Source organism: Lupinus angustifolius, unplaced genomic scaffold (genome assembly GCF_001865875.1).
Source record: "Lupinus angustifolius cultivar Tanjil unplaced genomic scaffold, LupAngTanjil_v1.0 Scaffold_24_3, whole genome shotgun sequence".
In the NCBI taxonomy this organism is placed as follows: Eukaryota; Viridiplantae; Streptophyta; class Magnoliopsida; order Fabales; family Fabaceae; genus Lupinus; species Lupinus angustifolius.
Genome location: NW_017719922.1, coordinates 52,864 through 73,762, shown reverse-complemented (window position 1 = coordinate 73,762; position 20,899 = coordinate 52,864). Strand labels below are relative to the sequence as shown.

General features: G+C 35.7%; 1 protein-coding gene and 1 long non-coding RNA gene across 3 annotated transcripts in view; both read right to left on the bottom strand.

The window, feature by feature from the left end:
- The window catches only part of LOC109338390, a 75,237-nt gene that overhangs the window by 12,979 nt on the left and 41,359 nt on the right, over positions 1 to 20,899 (bottom strand). For both annotated transcript variants that reach the window (XM_019575616.1, XM_019575614.1), the window contains 17 exons: positions 16,959 to 17,438; positions 16,549 to 16,869; positions 16,260 to 16,391; positions 16,045 to 16,158; positions 15,622 to 15,806; positions 14,875 to 14,983; positions 14,658 to 14,801; positions 13,428 to 13,703; positions 12,604 to 13,278; positions 9,830 to 10,030; positions 8,495 to 8,598; positions 2,637 to 2,932; positions 2,398 to 2,479; positions 1,074 to 1,772; positions 646 to 964; positions 286 to 444; positions 1 to 164 (listed from right to left, as the gene is read on the bottom strand). In XM_019575616.1, the coding sequence (XP_019431161.1) occupies positions 1 to 164; positions 286 to 444; positions 646 to 964; positions 1,074 to 1,772; positions 2,398 to 2,479; positions 2,637 to 2,932; positions 8,495 to 8,598; positions 9,830 to 10,030; positions 12,604 to 13,278; positions 13,428 to 13,703; positions 14,658 to 14,801; positions 14,875 to 14,983; positions 15,622 to 15,806; positions 16,045 to 16,158; positions 16,260 to 16,391; positions 16,549 to 16,869; positions 16,959 to 17,438 (4,460 nt within the window). The remainder of the gene's footprint in view (positions 165 to 285; positions 445 to 645; positions 965 to 1,073; positions 1,773 to 2,397; positions 2,480 to 2,636; positions 2,933 to 8,494; positions 8,599 to 9,829; positions 10,031 to 12,603; positions 13,279 to 13,427; positions 13,704 to 14,657; positions 14,802 to 14,874; positions 14,984 to 15,621; positions 15,807 to 16,044; positions 16,159 to 16,259; positions 16,392 to 16,548; positions 16,870 to 16,958; positions 17,439 to 20,899) is intronic.
- Positions 5,812 to 8,485, bottom strand: LOC109338391. The gene is made up of 3 exons (XR_002106546.1): positions 8,386 to 8,485; positions 6,740 to 8,043; positions 5,812 to 6,158 (listed from the first exon to the last, which is right to left on the bottom strand). It is a non-coding gene; the product is annotated as an uncharacterized LOC109338391 (long non-coding RNA).

The following is a 20,899-nucleotide window of genomic DNA, read 5'->3' as shown; positions in this document are numbered from 1 at the left end:
TTGAATATGGCATCAAATGGCTCCACAAGGGGCTCCCATGCCTCTAATTGTGCATTGAAGGTTGATGCAACAATTGAAGAAATCAATACTGCATTCATCCCTTGAAGTCCACCACGTGTTGCAAGCTTAATATTGGTAATTGTTGTATCAAATAGGGGTCTCATCTGAAATGGGTGTTGAGTTCAGTATTGGTATTGCAAAATAAGAAAGTTCCTTCATAAAAAAATTTCATCATTGGTAAATCAAGAATGTCAGTTCTTTTCATAATAGGCATAGAAATCAAACCATTCCACATAAGCTGTCCAAAATCGTTATAGAAAAGAATCTTAGCTTCAGCTCAGCATTTATGTTTTCCTCAGTCTTCGGCTTCACAGAGTCACCAATTATGTAGGCCAATCGGCTTGATGGCTTTTTAAGGTCAGAACGAGCCAGAAAAGTGCAAGCCTGCACATGTATAGCTGATAGTAAACTCTTGTTCTCTTTGATAAGCTTTTCAAAATCATGTCGATCAAATTAAAAGGCACCTAGCTATTAGTATAAGAAAGAAAATTCTGTACACAACACATAAGCAACTATATAGTGTTTAAACTTTAGAACTTATACAAAATGTTAGGGTGACTTAAGTCAAGTGTAAGTAAGAGTAACCTGATTTTCTACTTTCCATATGCTCCAGCATTGAGGAGCCCGTGAGCTTGAAGACCTCGAAAGAGGCACCTCATGAATGTTTGCTTGGCTAACAAGATCCATCCTCGGGCAGCAAAGCAAATCTGCACGTGGTGCTTCATCTGTTCGGGTGACTACACAACCTAGAGAAACATAACCAGGAGGAGCTATAGGATACCAGAAGAAAATTTCATCAACCCCTTTGCCACCAATATGGGAAACTTTGGTAAATTGAACAGGTTTTAAAGATATATCAGGATTGTCATTCTTGAAGATTATTCCTAGTGCAGGAGGTTCCAGCCTGAAATGACGGAAAGAGACAAGATTATGCAAAAAAAAAATGAAGCAAATTATTTAACAGAACGAAAATAGAAATTTATAAAAAGCCTGAAAAGATAACAAGGTCTAACCCTTCAGTGATGCAATCACCCAAGACTGCATAACCACGACGTGCAATAGGTCGCCAAATAGAGACTGGACGACGGAGATCACTACCTTTGTCCCACCAAATTCTTTCAAAGTTCGGTGTAGACATATAGCAGTTAGTTGCTTTTGAAATGGATTTGAGGATATCCCATCCTGACGTGTTCACACTTTTGCTTGTCTGCTGATTATTATTTTCAGGATCAGAATTGAAATCTGAGACTGAACCTATCAGAGGAACCCTATTTGAATTCCAGACAAGCAAATGATTTAAGTTATAACATTTGTCATTCAGGGGGCAACCAGTTGAAGAATGTGCCAGAAATGAGCCAATAGCATTATCAAGGCGCCATATGCTAAATCCAGAGGTTAATTGATTATTTGGCGGGATATTAAATAAGCAGTCTGAACATTTTGTTGATGTTAAAAGATCAGAACGTAAGCAATGAACAATATGATTTGGTGGTGGTTGGTTCCCAACATGGGCTACACAGCCCAATGCTGTGTAACCTGGGGGCGCAATGGGCATCCAAAGAGAACAATCACTGTCATCAACAGAATTTTCTTCACCTCCACCATCGCCTTGAATGTCCAGGAATGACCCAATAAGATGGAAATCAACTGGCTTCCTTACACGGCCATACATGTTACTTACTGCCATTACTGCCTGTGACGGAGGAATTGATCTGACAAGTCAAGGTATTAAAATGTAAATTAACATCATACAGAATCTAGAATATTCAGTACTCATCATATCAGAAACAGAAAACAAGAAAATCACAGTTCACAAAAAAACAACACTTGCAAAATAAGTGAACACTATCAAATTTAAAGTCAAATGCAGATGGAACAGCCATATTCTCTGAAGTATTCTAACATTGTTTCTACGTAATGAATACTAATCTAATTATAAGCTAATTATCATCAAATCTTTAAGTCCATAACCTCTCTCCCTCTTCCCTCTGGTTGCAAGTTTAGTTTGCAGATTCACCTACTTTTAAAAACCAGATAACTTCTAACCTGTAGATCTTTGGCATCCCAGAATAAAACTATAAACAGGTTCGAAAAATAATGAGAAGATTAGAACTTGCAGTAGAATTTTAGCATTGCAATCATGAAACCATCTTTTATTTAAGACCCCCTTCTACCGTTTCGTTCCTCTTTTTCAGCAATTTTAAATGGCATTTTCCAGATCCAACTTTGATGTTGACTAAAATATATCCTCCTAAAGTAGATTTTCATGGGCACAATCGTGAATTCAAGAAGATTAGAATTCAAAACAATGCAGCTCTGAAAAGATAAAAAATAAACCTTGATGTCACACAATCTCCTAATACAACATAATTGGCAGGTGCCCGAGGCCTCCAAAAGGTGATATTGTCTGGACTAGTCCCTGAAAAGTACAGAAGACCAAATAGTTCAACATTAAAGGACCTGGTCTCACAGCTATATGGTCGAAAGTATACAACATGTAAATCAATAAGATGAAATAAGAATGATAAATATAAGAAAAATTGTGGTCAAGCCATTCAAATTAATTTGGAAGAAACCTTTTCCAGAAACCCAAATTCGGTCAAAGTTGGTGCACGGAACCAGCGCAGTTGCATTTCCGAAACTTAATGCAGAAGATGCCTGACTTTGCAAATTGAGTATAAGGGAAACAGCACTAAGTGAAAGATGAATACAAATGTCTGTTGATAGCAAAGAAATATTTGTTCTTTCCTTCACAGAAGTGTACCCCCCTGATATATCCACTGGATCTAGAATGATAAGACCAGAACCAGCCTCAAGAGTAAAATCCTTCACCAGAGCTCTAATCCAAGCATCCTTTTCCTTGGAGGAATACCTACTCAAATTGATAGAAGAAAGTGTTACAGTTCAAATATTTGTCTAGGGGACTATTTCCACTTTTTAATAAAAATAAAAGTATCAAGGAAAATAATAGAAATTGGACATATTGGTAGATTAGGAGAGTTTTGAAAGAAATAAAACTGATAATTGGGTTGGCTCTATTATGGATAGCGGAACATAGCAGTTGACCCCAAAAGCACTATCGCGGGATGACCGCTACAACTAAGGGAAAAATATAAGTAATTTATATCCTAAACATATAAATACATAAAAAAAACTTCAAATACAACAAATTAGATGTTATACCTACACATAAATATACAAGTACACCAAATACATTAAAATATAAGTAATTCATACTCTATAAGTTTTGATAACATAAAGAAACTCACAGAAGGAATGGAAGGGGAAAACAAAAGGAAAGGAAGGAAAAGAAGGGGAAACAAAAGGAATATAAGGAATACATTAAAATCAGAAAGTGTTGAACATGTAAAGAGAGAAAACAAAAAGAAATTCACATAAGGAAGGGAAGGTAGTGAAGTACGTGTGTTTTCACGTAATTTTTTAAAAGGAAGGAAAGGGAGAGGGTTAAAATTAGGGCCATGTAATAAAAAATAAAAACCAATGACATGTAATAAAAAATAAGGGCAAAACTAAAATTTCCCGATAAATGTAGGGTTCTTCATGCTGGAGCGGGTTCCCCAACTGGTTTTGGCCACATCTCTGCTACAACTCAACCTGCAACGGCCAAACGCACCGCTATGTGCCAATCCGTCGCAGGGAAGGACAACAACCTCCTTTGTTGCACTACTATCACATGGGATTGACTACCTAGATTATCCCTATAATGACAGACAAAATTAACAACTTTAGCTAATTTTTTCTAAACTGGATGTTTGTAAGAAAGAAACTGAAGGGAGAGAGTAAGTGAGAGAGATAGAGAAAGAGTAATTATGTTTCTTATAATGGAAACTTAGTTTTACAAAGTATTAGAATAGTTAATATTGCCAGATGGCAAAACTGATTGTACAAAACAGTTATGCCCTAATGTGCCTCTATTCTCCTATAAATAGGATTGAGTAAGCACTCATCTAATAAGATTCCAAAAACAGAAAATAACTAACCTAAAGTTAGTTACAGTAACTGTTCTCTCTCTTTCTCTTCTCTCTTCTTATTTTTCTTCATTTTCGTGTGCAAGCTTCACAAAGCCCTATATGGTCTGAAACAAGCACCTAGACAGTGGTTTGAAAAACTAAAAGGTACTTTAGCTCAACTTGGTTTTCATATAAGCAAATGTGACAATTCTCTGTTTATTCAAATTACTCCTACATACAAGGTGTTTGTTCTGGTTTATGTTGATGACATTATAGTCACTGGATCCTCTACCTCTCAAGTTCACAGAGTTATTGACAAACTCAGCAATAGTTTTGCTCTCAAAAAGCTTGGCTCTCTTGACTACTTTCTTGGAATAGAAGTTAAACACCTCACTGATGGTTCCCTTTTTCTCTCTCAATCCAAATATATCAGAGACCTTCTACTAAGGGCTAATATGAACACTGCCAAATCTACTCCTACTCCTATGGGAACTTCCTGCAAATTAACCAAGTCTGGTTCAGAACAGTTTGAAGATCCTACTCTATACAGGTCTATTGTAGGTGCTCTGCAGTATGCCACTGTAACTAGACTAGATCTAGTATTCAGTGTAAATAAAGTTTGCCAATTCATGAGCAAACCTCTGCTTCAACACTGGAGTGCAGTGAAGAGAATCCTGAGATATTTACAAGGGTCATCCTCCTTAGGTCTACACATCAAGCCTGCTGTTTCTTCTACTCCTATTGCTATCATGGCTTGTTGTAATGCTGATTGGGCCTCAGACCTTGATGACAGAAAATCCATCTCAGGAGCTTGCATCTTTGTTGGACCAAATATTGTCACTTGGTGGTCAAAGAAGCAACAAACCATTTCCAGGTCTAGTACAGAGGCTGAGTACAGAAGCTTGGCTCTGGCTACTCAAGAAGTGATCTGGATTGAATCTCTTTTCTCAGAGTTACAATACAAATATCAAACCCCTCTGGTTCTCTGTGATAACCTTAGCACTGTTGCTATGGCTCACAATCCTGTCCTTCACAACAGGACATTGCCATGGCTCACAACCCTGTCCCTCACAACAGGACAAAGCACATTGAACTGGACCTGTTCTTTGTAAGAGACAGAATCCAATCAAAGGCTCTTCAAGTAAAGCATATTCCATAAGAACATCAAACTGCAGATGTCCTAACAAAGCCTCTGTCAACATCCAAGTTCCTTTCAATGAGAAAATCCCTTAGAGTGACAGATGCCTTGTCCCTAACTAACCTAACTAATAAGTGTATCTAAATCATGCTGTTATAGAAAAAGGGGAGTTCCTTTTCAGGGGGGGTATATTAGAATAGTTAATATTGCCAGATGGCAAAACTGATTGTACAAAACAGTTATGCCCTAATGTGCCTCTATTCTCCTATAAATAGGATTGAGTAAGCACTCATCTAATAAGATTCCAAAAACAGAAAATAACTAACCTAAAGTTAGTTACAGTAACTGTTCTCTCTCTTTCTCTTCTCTCTTCTTATTTTTCTTCATTTTCTTACACAAAGAGAGGACATCTCTAATTCTATTTATAGAGACCCAAGCCAGCTGGCTCTGCCTAACACAACTAACATTAACTAATAGCTGCTAACACAACTACCTATATTTACTTAAGCCTAGAGCTCTAGTCATGAGCTCTAATATGAAGGGTTCTCCAAGGAAGGAAGGTCAAAGACTTTAAAGTGATGTATTGGCAAGAGATAAGGGTTTTCTATGTCTAAAAGAAGCGGTTCAGTAACAAGCCTCTCACAAAGTAAGGTCTGGGGAAAGTAGATCTATCCATCCTTATCCTTACAAGCAAATGAGTTATTTCCAAGATTTGAAAACATGACCTCCAGGTCAAAAAGCAAGCTACCTTACGTCAATGCTTTATAAGTATGTATGTAGTCTGAAAATTGGTAGGTATAGGTTTAACTAGAGTAGACTTGTTTTGAAACCTGTCTCTGACAAAAAATAAGTGGTTGAATATGCTTAGTTCTCTGGTGTAATACTAGAATAAGGGTCATAGCTACTATACTACGATTATCGCACAATACCAATGGAGTTAAGTAGGAGAACTTGAGTTCAGATAAAAGGGGTTGCACCCACATAAACTTCTGAGCAATTAACGCCAAACTTCTATATCTAGCTTCTGCTTTATCTGAAAATGGTTTGTTATTTTTTAGATCATCATGTGAAAAGATTTGGTCATACAAAGAGACATGCAACTAATGTGGACCTTCTACCATCACAATCAGAAGCCTAATCCACACAACATAAACCGCTAAGAGAAATGTGCAGAAAGTGAAGAAGGCTGAAGATGAAGACCATGGTTCTAAGTACCAGTAAGGTACCTCAAAATTCTCTTGATCATACTCCAATGTTCTTCTAGAAGTTCTGAAAGAAACTGACATACCTTGTTAACTTAGTAGGATAGGTTTGGTCTTGTTACTGTGGCATAATGTAATGCCCCAACTATGGACTTGTACAATGAAGGATTGTCAAATCAGTTGGACCCTTCCTTAGTTTACAACTCGTGAGCATGGGAGAATTAGCACGTTTGGCATCACTCATATGAGCTCTTGCAAGAAAATCACTGATGTACTTGGTCTTTGTGTAGTAATGAGTTATCCTTTAAATTTTTTACCTATATGCCAAGAAAATAATCAAGATGGCTAAGCTCATTAAGAGAAAAAACAGAACTGCATTTCTGAATGAGGTCTTCTACATGAGATAAAGACCCAATTATGGTAATATCATCTACACACCAGGGAAGAAAGATTGTAGTTAGGAGAATTGTCAGATTTGCTGGTCCTAAAACCAAGATGAAACAATCTCTCTGAGCTTCTCAAACCACTGTCTAGGGGTTTGTTTGAGACCATATAGAGTTAGTTTGCACACTAGGGATTTGTCTTGATGATGAAAAACAAGTGGTTGTTGCATATAGACTTCCTCATTAAGAATACCATTAAGAAGACATTATTAACATTTAGTTGCCATAGAGGCCAATTGTAGGTTAGGGCAAGAGTAAGAAGAAATATGATTCTAACTGGTTTTTTAACTGGAGAAAAAGTTCCATAATAGTCAACATCTTGTTTTTTGTTGAAAACCTTTTGCAACCAAACAAGCTTTGTATCTGCTTACTGAAGCGTTTGAATTTTGTTTGACTCGAAATACCCATTTACATCCAATGGCTTCCTTGGTATTAGGAAGAGACACTAGACTCCAAGTCCGAAGGCTAATAAGAGCGTTATATTTTTCTTGTATAGCTGATTTCCAAACAGGATCAACAAGAGTAGCCTTGGTATAAGTAGGTTCACTATGAGCGAGAACTATGGGTAAATAACTTTGGAAATCTCTAATTTGGACCGAATTTGCATGCAATGGAAAGAGATAGGGACAAAATTATGTAAGGAAAGGAAGTGGGAGGAATTGAAGTAGTGCTAGGAACATGATTAAGAATAAAAGTGGCTAGAAAGGATTGAACGGACTCTGAGTGAGGTATATATATTTTGACATGTTTCTCTCCAGAAAAATCCCAAATTGGGGAAACCATACAAATGAACATGTGGAGGGTTTTAGAGTGCATCAGAAAACTTTCAAAACCTTTCTCTCTTTCCCCCAACTCACAAACAAGGGAGGCTTTTTCCAAGCATCATTTCCCTTCCTTCCCCCTCTAAAACAAGACTCTCAAACATAGCCTCAGTTACATATAATCATGAGTATGTCCATATAGAAGAGTGAGGTGATTTATTGGTTAGATCAGAGGAGGGAAGTCAGTTAATAAGATGAACAGTGGTGAGGAAAGCCCAATCTCAAAATTTTAGAGGCAAGCAAGCACAAGCAAGAAGTGCCAAACCAGTTTCAACTATATGCTTATGCTTCCTTTCAATAGTTCCATCTTGATGGTAAGGGGACATGCAAGTCTGATTGATACCTAACTGTTGTATATAAGAACTGAATGATTTGAACTCCCCACCTAACAGCCGTTAACACAACTACCTATACAAGCCTAGAACTCTAATAATATTCTTACCAAGAATTTATAAATCATAATTCTCCAAAGAGAATTTAAAGTTTTCTCCCAAAAATATCTCATGAAGCTCAGGTCCAACTTTGCATGAATAAGCTTCTCGCCATAGGATGAATCATCCAGAAATGACTTGGAAACATCATGAATACCTAACTGTTGTAGATAAGAACTGAATGACCTGAACTCCCCACCTAAATCACTATGAAACTGAGTTGCTTAGTTTTACAAAAAGAGGCCATCTCTATTTACAGAGACTCAGCTGGCGCTGCCTAACACAGCTGAAACTAACTAATAGCTGCTAACACAACTACCTATACTTAAGCCTAGAACTCTAATACACTCTAGAAACATTTCTACCAAGAATTCATAAATCATAATTCTCTAAAGAGAATTTAATGTTTTCCCTAAAAAATATCTCACATGAAGCTCAGGTCCAACTTTGCGCGAATAAGCTTCTCGCCATAGGATGTATCATCCAGAAACGACTTGGAACCATCATAGAAGGTGAGCTCTGAAGAAACAACCTAGTATCAAAGTACAAAAATCATCAGACAGAAGACCACCAAGGTAAAACAAAACATAGTAAAAAAATGAGAGATGCAACCTCTTCAGGCGATGGTAATTTTTGCCATTAATTAAAGCTAGAATAATATCTTAAGTTCTTTTCTTCCACATCTTTGGAAAAAGTGAAAATATAGTTGTTAGAATATATAAAAATATATCATAATATCTAAAATCATCTTATAGAGAATATCTTGAGATACTTACATATAGAGATAATATCTCATTATGATGATTGTATCTTAGAAGATCTCTTAGGATTGAGATTACTTTATTTTATGATTTGCTTTCTTATTTAATTAGGAATCTAGTATTAGTATAAATAGGGGTTAACTTTGTCTTTTGTATCAAATAATCACATCATCATTGATCACTCACAATATTATCAATACAATTTACTATTATGATCATTTCATTTTACTCCTTTCACTAATTCCTATAATTTCAACAATAGTAAACAAAGGACAATGCACACTACCTATACAGATTGTCAAGAAACAAGTCTCCCAAAAGCTTAAACTATCAGGTGAAGCACATGAATGACATAATTACAAAGACAATGACTCCTTTTACTATGTGTCAAAATAAAATAATCTTGTTTAGTAAAATCTGTGTGGAAGATTGAACTCTAGAGCACTTACATATACTAAATTAATAAACCATGTTGGAGGTTCTTATTGTGTATTGCTTTGATTTGTTAATGAAATTGAGCATGGAAAATTGTTCATTCAGTTAGATGCAGATTGAGAAGTTAGAACACGATAACCAAACATCCAATAATACCAGGCAACTTTCAATTTTTGAATATTGGCAAGAATCTCGATGTTTTGTATTGTTCGAGTGGTATGAAATGCCAACCATGAGTTCTAGTTTATCCCTTTTCTAAAGTTCTTCAACAACACTAAGGATTAGCAATTTTGCTTTTGCTTTCCACTCTTAATGTAATTAGTCACACAACAGAAAGCACTGCACAAATTACAACCACTCTAGTCTCTTAGATGTTATGTGCAAACCATTACTTAGACCAATGTTCCAGTAATGCAACTACCGGAAAATGGTTTTGGTTTTGGAGAGCAGAGGATGCTAAGATCTAATGAGTTATCCAATTTAAATAATGGTAATAATTAAAATAGGCATGTACTGTCTTGAGCATGAGTTAAAAATATTTAACCATATTATTCTAGGAAAATCTACCTGGGTTTCAAAGCTAAAACTTTGAGTTCCACTCGATTCACTTTGAGAATACACAGAAGTGCCTGATGTTTGATTCATGAGTCTTTTCTCGTCACCAGATGGCAAATTGTCTTCCAACACAATGTCAACACCATCTTCAGTAGAGATTGAGTAGCTGCTATCATAACTCAGGTACGTATACTTTCTTAGTAGAAAACCATTCTGATAAATAAAGAAGTAACAAAGATGTAAGCTTCTACCATGCAGCTAGTCTGAGTTAGAAGTTGGATGAAAGCAAAGATATTGCCACAGAGAGCAAACTATTAGTAGAAAAAAGTAAAACTGGAAGAGAACCAAAATTATCCATCAATTTAAAAAAGCAACTAAATGTCCCTGCATATTTGCCAGGGTATGGACAAACAAGGCCACTCACACAGTAAAAAAAAAACCTAACCCAACAACATAGTATAAAGATAGATCCTTAAAAACCCCAAATATTGTTCTCACGTCCAGGAAAACTGAAAAACAGCGGAAATGACACTGCCATAAACACCTGTCTCCTAAGTTATACTAAAACTCTGGAAATATTCAGCAAAAAAGTTCAAAATTTTGAGGAAAGGCAAACATTCATCATATACTTTAAAACTACATGCTCTATGTTGGGGATGCTTGAAATATATTATTGTATAAATTCTCACATTGCCTAGTATTAGACTCAACTCCCTTGTTATAATATGCACCACTTGGAAACATCATATGGGCTTTGGCAATAGTATTGGGTTGGGGTACAAGAATATATATGTAACATGTAAATCCTAATTGGGTATGGTATATCTTGTAATCCTAATCTCTTATTAATAGATTGGTAGCCCATCAATGCTCTTAGGGACGTAGGCACAATTGGTTGAATCTCATTAACAAATTCTCTTGTCTTCTATTATTCTCTTAACTTTTATTTGATTGCTAATGGCCAACGCTGCGCAATGGTTGCTTCCACTGAACCAATAATTAATATCGGAGCTAATTGGTAAATAACTCTCAACCTATGTGCTAGATTCATGGTGGAGAACTAGTAACTATGGATTATGGCAAGGGAAAGTGAAGGTGTGTTGGTTGGACAAAGTTTGTCAAAGGCATTGCACGAGAATAAACCAGATGAGTCAAAAGAGAAGGAAACATGGCGAGATCGTGGTGGGAAACACAATCATGTTGGATCCAGAACCCTAGGAATCCATTTATTGGATTAGGACCTAGATAAAGATAGGGGTCCGGGTGGAGGATTAGACTCTGAAACAGGTGCTGACAATATCTCTCTGCCAATGGAGAGAATGATCTTCTGAGAAGGGAAGTAGTGAATCCTTACGGTGTTTCTGTAGCACCATGGAGAAGGATGTTAATGCTAGCGCATCCACAAAAGCACACAAGTGATGCTTGACTTTGATGCAAGGTGTGACACAGGTATAGCTTGGACGTATGGGTGTGGTATGGTTATTGGTTAATATTGATGCGAGGTCTATGGTGGCATACTCCTTAAGGTGGAGTATGATAATTTTTTGGACAACGATTGTCGCAGTAGACAATAGTTGTAGCGATTAAGGCTATCTAATGAAACTTCATGGATCAATTGAGCTGAGTATTGAAGATGACGGTTTTTGGTGAATTTTGGTTTAGAGGTTCCATAATATCAAAAGACTTCCTAGCAATGGAGAGCTAGGCAATGTATTATGTTGGACGGTGGTACGAGAAGTTATACTACAAGTTTAGAGAGCTGGATTACTGATAACATCGTCAAGAATATTCATAAAGGTTTATGCTGAAGGGAGGCAAATTGTCGTGTATAGAAAGTCACATGGAGGAGCTGGTAATGAGAGCTAGACATTGAACAAGGTGGAGTGAGATATTCGCTAAGGTGAAAATTCTTGCATACATATCTTAAGGAACGAGATGTCCGTCTATTTTAATCAAGGTAGAGATTTTTGGGATGCTTCAAATATATTATTGTATGAAGTTTCACATTACCTAGTATTAGAATGAATGAGAGGAACCAATGATATATATGATCTCAACTTCATTGTTATAAGTTTGCACCAAATGGAAACACCCAAGGCCCATAATGAAAGAAACCAATGTTATATATGTATATCTTGTAATCCTAATATTTTACTAATATATTGGTAACCACTCAACCCAATATTTGAATAAAGGGCAACAATTCTTCACTTCTATTTATCTCTTGCCCTTCATTTCAATGTTTGTGACTAACACTGTGCAACGATAGCTTCCACAACACCACCACTTTACAATGATATGATAACTAGGCAGTATAAGAATAAATGAATTTCAACTTCTAAATAAGAAAACTTGATAACCTATCACCAATATTGATCATAAATATAGAGACAATTTTGGATTATTAGAGATCACGTGTCAAATTGAAACTTGGTTTCAATTATAACACGTGTTTTGGTTTAGCTCTAACTGTTAAACAGTTAGAGGTTTGTTTTCTGTTACTGATTATTCAGTAACTGTTTTTCTAGTTAGTTATAGGAGGTAAGCAGTTCCTCACTTTCCTTTTGGCCTCTGTTCTGATTCCTATAAATAGGGATCCCCTTTGTTGTTACCAATTCAATAAATTTACAATTCAGAATCTTAATTTTGTTAAAAGCATATACTCTCTATTTTCTTTTCTTATCTTTTTACGTTGATTCTTGAGGTTGCTTTAATAAGGAACTTCTCTCTCAAATATAAGCAGCAAACCCAATAGATAACTTACAGATTGACAGTAAACATATTACCTCAATTTTTACATTCATAAATCGCAATCTCTTGCCGTGTCCAATAACTATAATTGGTCTGAACCTTGTGCTCCTGACATCCCTCGCATCAGTTTCAATGGATAAACAAATAGTCTTTCCACAAGCATCATAAGTATATTCATCAATGCCTACACAATCAGCCACTAACTGTTTTGATGGGGAGAGGTGCACCATATCTTCTGTCTGCTTGTAAACTGATTCCATTAGCACTATGTTGCTGGTTCTGCTAATAGGATCATTCTTTGGATCCATTGTTTCCTCTCTTCCAGTTAGTGCTCCTAGAGCAGGCACAAAAAATTCAGCCACTGCAATAAGGAAATCTGGCACAACAAGAACCCGAGGTTGCTGCACACGAATCACAAATGATTGGGATGACATCCTCCACCTGTAGTCCATCAAGAACATTGTTGAAATTGGCATGTCAACGTCAATTTTAACTTCACTGGATGTCCTCCTAAAGCTACCCGTGTTAAATGGAAAAGGAACCTTTCCAGTAACTGTTTGTTTGGAAGCATCGGAAGATGATCCAAGCATTAGACGCATTTCAGGTTTCGTATCGGGGCGGACATCTAGTATGGAGAATTTTGGAATAGTCACGAATAGGTCCGTCTCTGATAAAGAAGTCATACGATATGAAACCCAAAGACCTTCCAACTGCAAGAATAATGATAAAGTGGGAATGAAAGATAAGCAAGAAGTTTACATGATTTGGTTATATTATAATATCCGAACAAAGGAAATGTCATGTGAAAAAACTGTATACATAGATATCTGAGTAATCTGCTTATAATTTAAAAACTCACAGAAATATGTGCCAAGGGTGACTCCCCATCAGGGCCATTACAAAGCTCCAGGAAGGCATGATTAACCACAACACCAATAATTGTAACTGTTTGTGACAACAGAAGTTGACTGTTCATGTTGACCTTATCCACCAGAAGCTTAATAGTATCCTTCGAATCCGATTTACCCTCGCGAAAGCTTGTGGGAAGCCTTGGTTCTTCTGCTAAGTTCATGTATGTACAATCCAAAATCACCTTATATTCTTTATCAGACATTATACCATGCAATGAATCCACCTGCACAAGAGATCATAAAATTAGCTAAGAATGTGGTCTATTCTGTGGCGTGAAATATATGCAATCTACTTATGACATGAAACTGTTTTAGTTTGGAGATTCACATATATATTTGGGTTGGGAGACTAACAAACCGTGGGTGGGAACGCCCTCGGATCTTGAAGACCATTCTTTTAATTATGTTTAGGGGCTTTGGTAAAACAAAAGTGTTGTGGCAGTGCACTTTGTATGTTGTTCTTTGGAGGCATTAGCAGGAACAGAATGCATGGATCTAGGGAAAATTGATGTCCTTATACTTCCTTTGAAACAAAATTGTTTACATATAATCTTCATGGACTTCACAAAATGTTTTCTTTTAGGAAATCCCATCAGAAGATATTTGGTTCTCCTCTATGACATTTTAATCAATCATTAACCTCAGTAAATTTTTCATTCCCATGGCAAATGAATCTAACCAGAAATCTACGAAGATGCAGTTGACTCCAATGGAGAACTTCTATTCACTCGAGGGAAAAATGAGGTTATAGTTTTAATTTTCAAGAAGGCTATTAATTCGGAGTCCTAAAGAAATAGTACAGCCTTGCATATTTTGTAAGTAAATGTTAGAATATGGAAGTATCCGAGAATAAATTAGATTATCTTATAGAGAATATGTAGAGAATACTTAGAGATAATATCTCATATCATGATAATTAGATCTTAGATTTGTTTAAAGTACTTAGAAGATCTCTTAGGATTTAGATTACTTTATCTTATCTTATATTTCCTTATTTAATTAGGAGTTTAGTATTAGTATAAATTGGGGTTAATGTTATGTTTTTTGTATCATATGATAATATGATCATTCACAATAGTATCAATATAATTTACTATTTGCATATTTCATTTTTCTCCTTCTATACCTAAACCTATAGTTTCAACAGCAAACACCTAATCATTGGGGATTGGAGTTACCTTCACTTCAAGAGAAAATGTTGGGACTTTCCGGAAAACATCCCTCAAGCTTCGACGAACAAATATATCAAATCCTTGACATTCTCGAACCATTGATTTTCCAAGACAACCATTAATTCCAACAGACATGTTAATACCTAGAATCTGCAATTCAATCGGAGTCAGAAACATGTCAAAGATTTTAATTGTGATAGCCCAATGACAAACAAATGTGTACCTGAGCATGAAGAAGGTCAATATGCACAGCAGAAGGGTCGCCTTCATGAGAACCATGCCAACTGAATTCATTTTTAACATGTAGCTTGCCCAGATCAAGTTGTATAAAACTGTAAGAAAACAATGAGATCAAGAGTTTTTCAGATTGTTAGAATAAAAATCATTCAGCTTATGCTTTTAGAAGAGTTGGCATTTGACATGGTATTGGGGCCTTTATGACAGAGTGGTCAAGGGTTTGACACTTGCCACCCCCATTCTTCAAAATAAAAGTTGAGTATAAACACAACGTCGGTGTTCCTTGACATAGATAAAGTTAGAAATTTTATTACATGGAAGAGTGGAAATTAATAACAGGTCATGGCCAAAAGTGATGAATTCCATTATGTCCCCCTCAAAGTGCACTATTTCTTTTTTTTTAATATTCCCCCTATAATTTGTGATGACAGGAAGACATTATTGTTAAGGAATTAATAAAAGATTCTTCTATTGAAGCTTGCAAACCAGCCATACTCAGATAGTAGAAAGAATGAAACACAAGTAACTTTCTTATAGAACTTATTCCACATGAAAAACTCAACTTTCTCACAACTCAAGCATACAACATAACTTAGTAATTCAGTGTACAATCAATTATGTGAATATCAAGACAATGCATTTTCACCCAACTACATCATTATAAATATCAACAAGCCCATTGAATAATAAGATTGGTGTTTCATTCAACAAACTGATTCAGAGATTTACTAACTCTTTGCTGATTGAATTCCTTGGAACAACGATAATTGGAGTGTCAAGTGTGAGGTCCAGCTTGAGTGCAGTAGCCCCATCTATTTCATATTTCTGAATCAACCATTCAAATCCTCCAACTTTATCAACAAGTTTGATGGCTTCTTCAGTATGAGGAGAGGCAAGTTCCATGAAATACACCGTTATCTAGAGAAGTAAAGCATTACCAAAGATAGTAATCAGTCCATTGAATGCTAATTCAAGAGAAACAGTGTCATATAGGTATAGTCAAAGGCTATGCCTATATGAACCCAGTGACCATGCCAAATTAAAATCTTATACAAAAAAGTTCAATAAACTGAAAAGCTTAAACGACTTTAAGATAAGAAATGGAAAACTACCAATTTTAATTTCTGAATCCAAAATACATAGTTTTTGAACATACCTCTTGCACAAATCTATAAAGGAAAACAATGCGAACAGCTGAGAGATGACCCTGCAAGCTGTAGTCATATCCTTTATAGTCATCGTCTTCAGCACTATAAGAAATAAATTTGAACTGAAAAGGAAAATTAAACAGTAAAGTTAATGTAAAAATCAGAAATGAACAGAAAAATACAGAGTCCCTAAAAGGTTGGTTCATTGCAAAAGAAAACACACCTTTATAAGGGAATCAACACCAGGATTTCGCAAGTCACAAAGCCAATCCCAGGATTGGTCTGTTCCAAGGGATGTATCACAAAGTCTAAAATTGCCCAACGTTCCATCAATAGAAAGAGAACTCGGGTGAACCTTGATAAGAAAAAAAACTAATTTCAGAGCTTGTGCGCAAATAAGAGCTACTAATAGAACGCATCAATGCTTTCCAAACAAAAGTAAAAATAAAAAGGGTCATTTAAAAAAAGATAGGAAACCAGTGGGCGTATAGAAAAAGAAAGCATGTCATTACCTTAAGATCCATTATGAAACTTTCTTGTATCAACGTAGCAAGTTGAGAATCATCTTCCTTGTTAAGAAAAATAGTTACACTATCGACATTCATGTTTAAATAAAAGATTACACGTTCTTTACCAAATCCTAGCAATCCTTTAACGCGACCCTTTTCATCGGCCTTTTCCTTCTTCACCAAAGGTCCCTCTGGAGAAGTTGCCAGAGTGTCTGTATGACTTGTCACATTATTTCCAGAACTCATATCCAAGCCAAAACTTATCAAAGCCACAATAGTGGGCCGGTTGCAGAAAAATTCCAGTTTGGACATACTAACAGACATCTGAAGATTACCATCAGAAATGTAACTATGACATTGTTTCATGACTCATACAAACACACCAGAAACTCTGTAAAGAATCAAGTATTTACCTGTGTGTCTATACCGTCGTAATCGGGTGAGCCTGAACTCCTTGTTGCGAAAGAGACAGATACAAAATTTGAATGATCACTCCCCTCTGCTTCAAAATATATCTCATGAGGAGTGTTCTTTCCCTTTTCAATTTCCTTTTCATGAATTAAGTTTTCAAGAGACTCAAAATCAGTAGTAATCATCATCCGTCCTTTCTGACCCAAATCCATATTATGCAAATGATTTCCTCCATCTGCTTGAGAAATAAATTCAGATAATGCATCCACAAAGCTATCATCATCGTCAGGAAATCCAAATGGTGCATCCTTCCCATGCGAATCAAATGAAACAGGGGAAGAAGACAAAGTTTCATTATTCAAGACTGAAACAGCTAGATAACGTGGAACGCCAGATAGACAACCCAGAAGTTCATCCTTAATTTTCAAAGAATGCAATTTCATCTTCACTGTCAAGTCACCATCTGAAAGAATGACATTCACCTGAGAAACAAACAGCAGCAAAAGTTGCATCGGTAATTTGGCCAAAGCTAAAGCTACAACAGAAGTTAAATACTAAATTTACTGCTGAATTTGAATAACTTTGCTGGCAAAGGACAACAACTAAAAATCTAAAAACTATTTTCTGTTATTCATTATTGGTAATGATTACAGAAGGAGAACTAATATTTACAGAAAGAAGTTAAGGGAGAAGAGGAGAGCCAGCTGGCTAACAAACGAACAGCTTAAGTCTAAGCTTACGTGAACCTAACTAGTTACACAAACCTATCTAGTCTCTAATAGAGCTAAATAACCTACTTTTGATAAAAGACAATGACAACAGTTTTTCTCATGTACCCAACTCCATTTAGTGGCAAAAGGATTTCATTTTGTTGTTGTGGTGAATAATTATCCATATAAGAAAGAGTAAATTACACTAACACCCCCTGAGTTTTAGTGAAATTATACAAACCACCCTCATTTTTTTACACCTACACAAACCCCCTTATTTTTTATACTTTCATTACACTGACCACCCCTGCATGAGAAATAAGTGTAATCTTTTAAAGAAAAAATGTGATAAATGCAATTAAGTTAAACAAAACATGATATAGTATGGAGACAAGTTCAAGTAATATATAAATCAATGTATCTTTATTATTTTTTGTTACAGAATGCATCAAAATTCTAAAGAGATATGTTTAAATCGCTCTTGTAATATATCATAACGAACCAAAAATAATAAAATACATTGATTTGTATATTATTTAGACTTGTGTCCATAATATATCATGTTTTGTTTAACTTAATTGCATTTATCACATTTTTTGTTTAAGATATTACACTTATTTCTCATGTAGGGGTGATCAATGTAATGAAAGTATAAAAAATAGGGGGATTTGTGTAGGTGTAAAAACGTGAGGGATGGTTCGTGTAATTTCACTAAAACTCAGGGGGTGTCAGTGTAATTTACTCTATAAGAAATTAATTATTATGAGGATAAGTCTCGGCGCAACAGTAAGGATGTTTGCTTGTGACCTGAAGGTCATGAGTTCAAATCCCGGGTTCAAATCCTAGAAATAGCCTCTTCACTTACGAAAGTAAAATTGCACATTGGACCACTCTTTTCTATAGGACATTACTTATTGTGTAAAAAGTATAATTGATAATTTGGAATACAATAATGTTCAAATGATGCTTCAAATACAACAATAGAATCCCTTTCAATTTTTATTTACCTCCAAAATGTGCAAAACAATTGCTTATTTTTAGCTGCGTTAGAAGTTTAGAAACACAAAGGGTAACAATGAAAGCGGGTTAGGGTCAGAGCCTCGATAATGGCAAAAGTGGTGATATGTGAGGTGTTGTGGTCAATGGTCAAGTAGTTTGGTAGAGAAGCTACTGACAGTTTCGACTATGTCAGCGGTGGAGAATCTTAAACATCGGTAGGTAGCAAAACAAAGAAAAGGCAAACATTAAGTAAAGGTAAAACTATATGGTCAACTAGAAAATCAACCAGTAATAAGGAGCTCTGAAGCACGGATTCGTCGAGCACCCTCACGCTCGGATTCGCAAAGGATACATATTTGTAGAGTATCCAAAAAATAAAACAATAAAATAAAATAAATAAATATAAGACACGTATCAGATTTGTTTTCAATAAAATAGAATAAGATAGATCCGTTTTCAATAAACACCAATTTATTTAAAGTCCACAAAGACTCATACTAACATACCTTCACACGCATTGATCCTCTGATAGCTGGTCCACCATACCGACTCTCTATCCACAACATCGTCGTCAAGGAGGAGATGAAATTGATACTATTTTTGTTTCTAGGGCTAGACAATACACAATTTTATGAATTATTCTACTATATTTTCTAATTTTGGTACTTGGAATTTTGGAGGACAATGACTTTCAATTTCCGTTATATTTTTTAATTCTACTATATTTGATTTACACTTATAATTTTATCATATTTTATGTGTTTTTTATTATTTTATACACGTATCCTGGAACGTATCGTATCCCATATTTTAGAAAAAAGGTGTGTCGACGTATCGGATACGTATCGTATCCGATACACGTATTCGTATTTGTGCTTCATAGATAAGGAGAGTGGGCCAAAGCTTTTACCAAGGTGGGTATCATGGCTATGATACAATGTAAAAATATTGAAACAAGAAGGGTAAAAAGGGATGAGTATATGAGAGAAAGTTAAGTTGAAATATATAACTATATGTTATTATGGTGTACAACATGATACTCCTATTTATATAACAATAAGGAATCAAGTAATAGCGAGTCTAATCATAAAACGAATTATTACTTAATGACCATAATCAAGTCAGATCCATTTAAATGAAATATAATCAAATTATAATAAACTTAGTGTGAGAATCAATAGGAGCAGGACCCCAAAGATATAGGTACAAAAGTTCAAAAGGGAGCAAGCAGTACAAAAGTCTAACACTATTTTATTCATATGAGAAATATTACAAGTGTTCAATACATGACTAATAGCTTTCTCATGAGCATATCCAAGGCGACAATGCCATAAGAAATAAGAAGAACAATTACTAGGAACAACCTTAGAACTAATAGGATCTTTATTAGAAGACAAGAAAACAGTAGCATGACTAATACAAGGAAAAGAAGAATAAGCAGAAACACCAGCAGTCTTGACAGAAAGTAGAGGATGAAGATCAGTGAAAGCATAAAGTCCCTCAGGAGTGACAGTTCCCCTAAGCAAAACTTGATTAGAACCTTGACATTTTACAAGGCAATGATTAGGATAAAACTCAAAGTAACACATGTTATTCCTTGAAAATTTTGAAACACTTAGGAGAATTTTGGTTATAGATGGTACAAGAAGACTATTGAGAAATAAAGTGGTGTTAGGATTAGCAGTGGAATAAAATTTAGAAGAACCAGATGCTTTGATGAAAATGTCAGAGCACCATTACCCATGTAGATATGATCAGCAGAAAATTTCTCACTAGGTTCATGCACAAGAGTTGGATCATCAGCGAGATGGCAGCCATAGCATGAGGATAAACTTGTTGTTAAGAAGCTGTGTTAGAGCCAAAAGCAAAACCTGAGGCAGAAGGATGAGGTTGTGCTAAGGCATTGCATGTTGAGTAGGATAAAAGTTGGTTGAGTGTTTGTAATGGTGACATGGCATAAAGGAATTAAATGGTGTAGGATAAGAACCAGGAAAATAGGATGAGTCATAGCCTTGGGAGTACGATGCAGCAAAATTAGAAGGTGCATAATAGCATAGTGACACATCATGCCTAAATATGTTACAATAGTTGCAGAAATAACCACTTTTGGTGGGAAATCTACCACCACCGCCATGTGAGCTACGAAAACCTCCAAAACCACGACATCCTCCACGAGAACTAGCAGAACCACCAAATCCACAAATTGAAGCTCTAAATGCATCCGAACGAGGTGG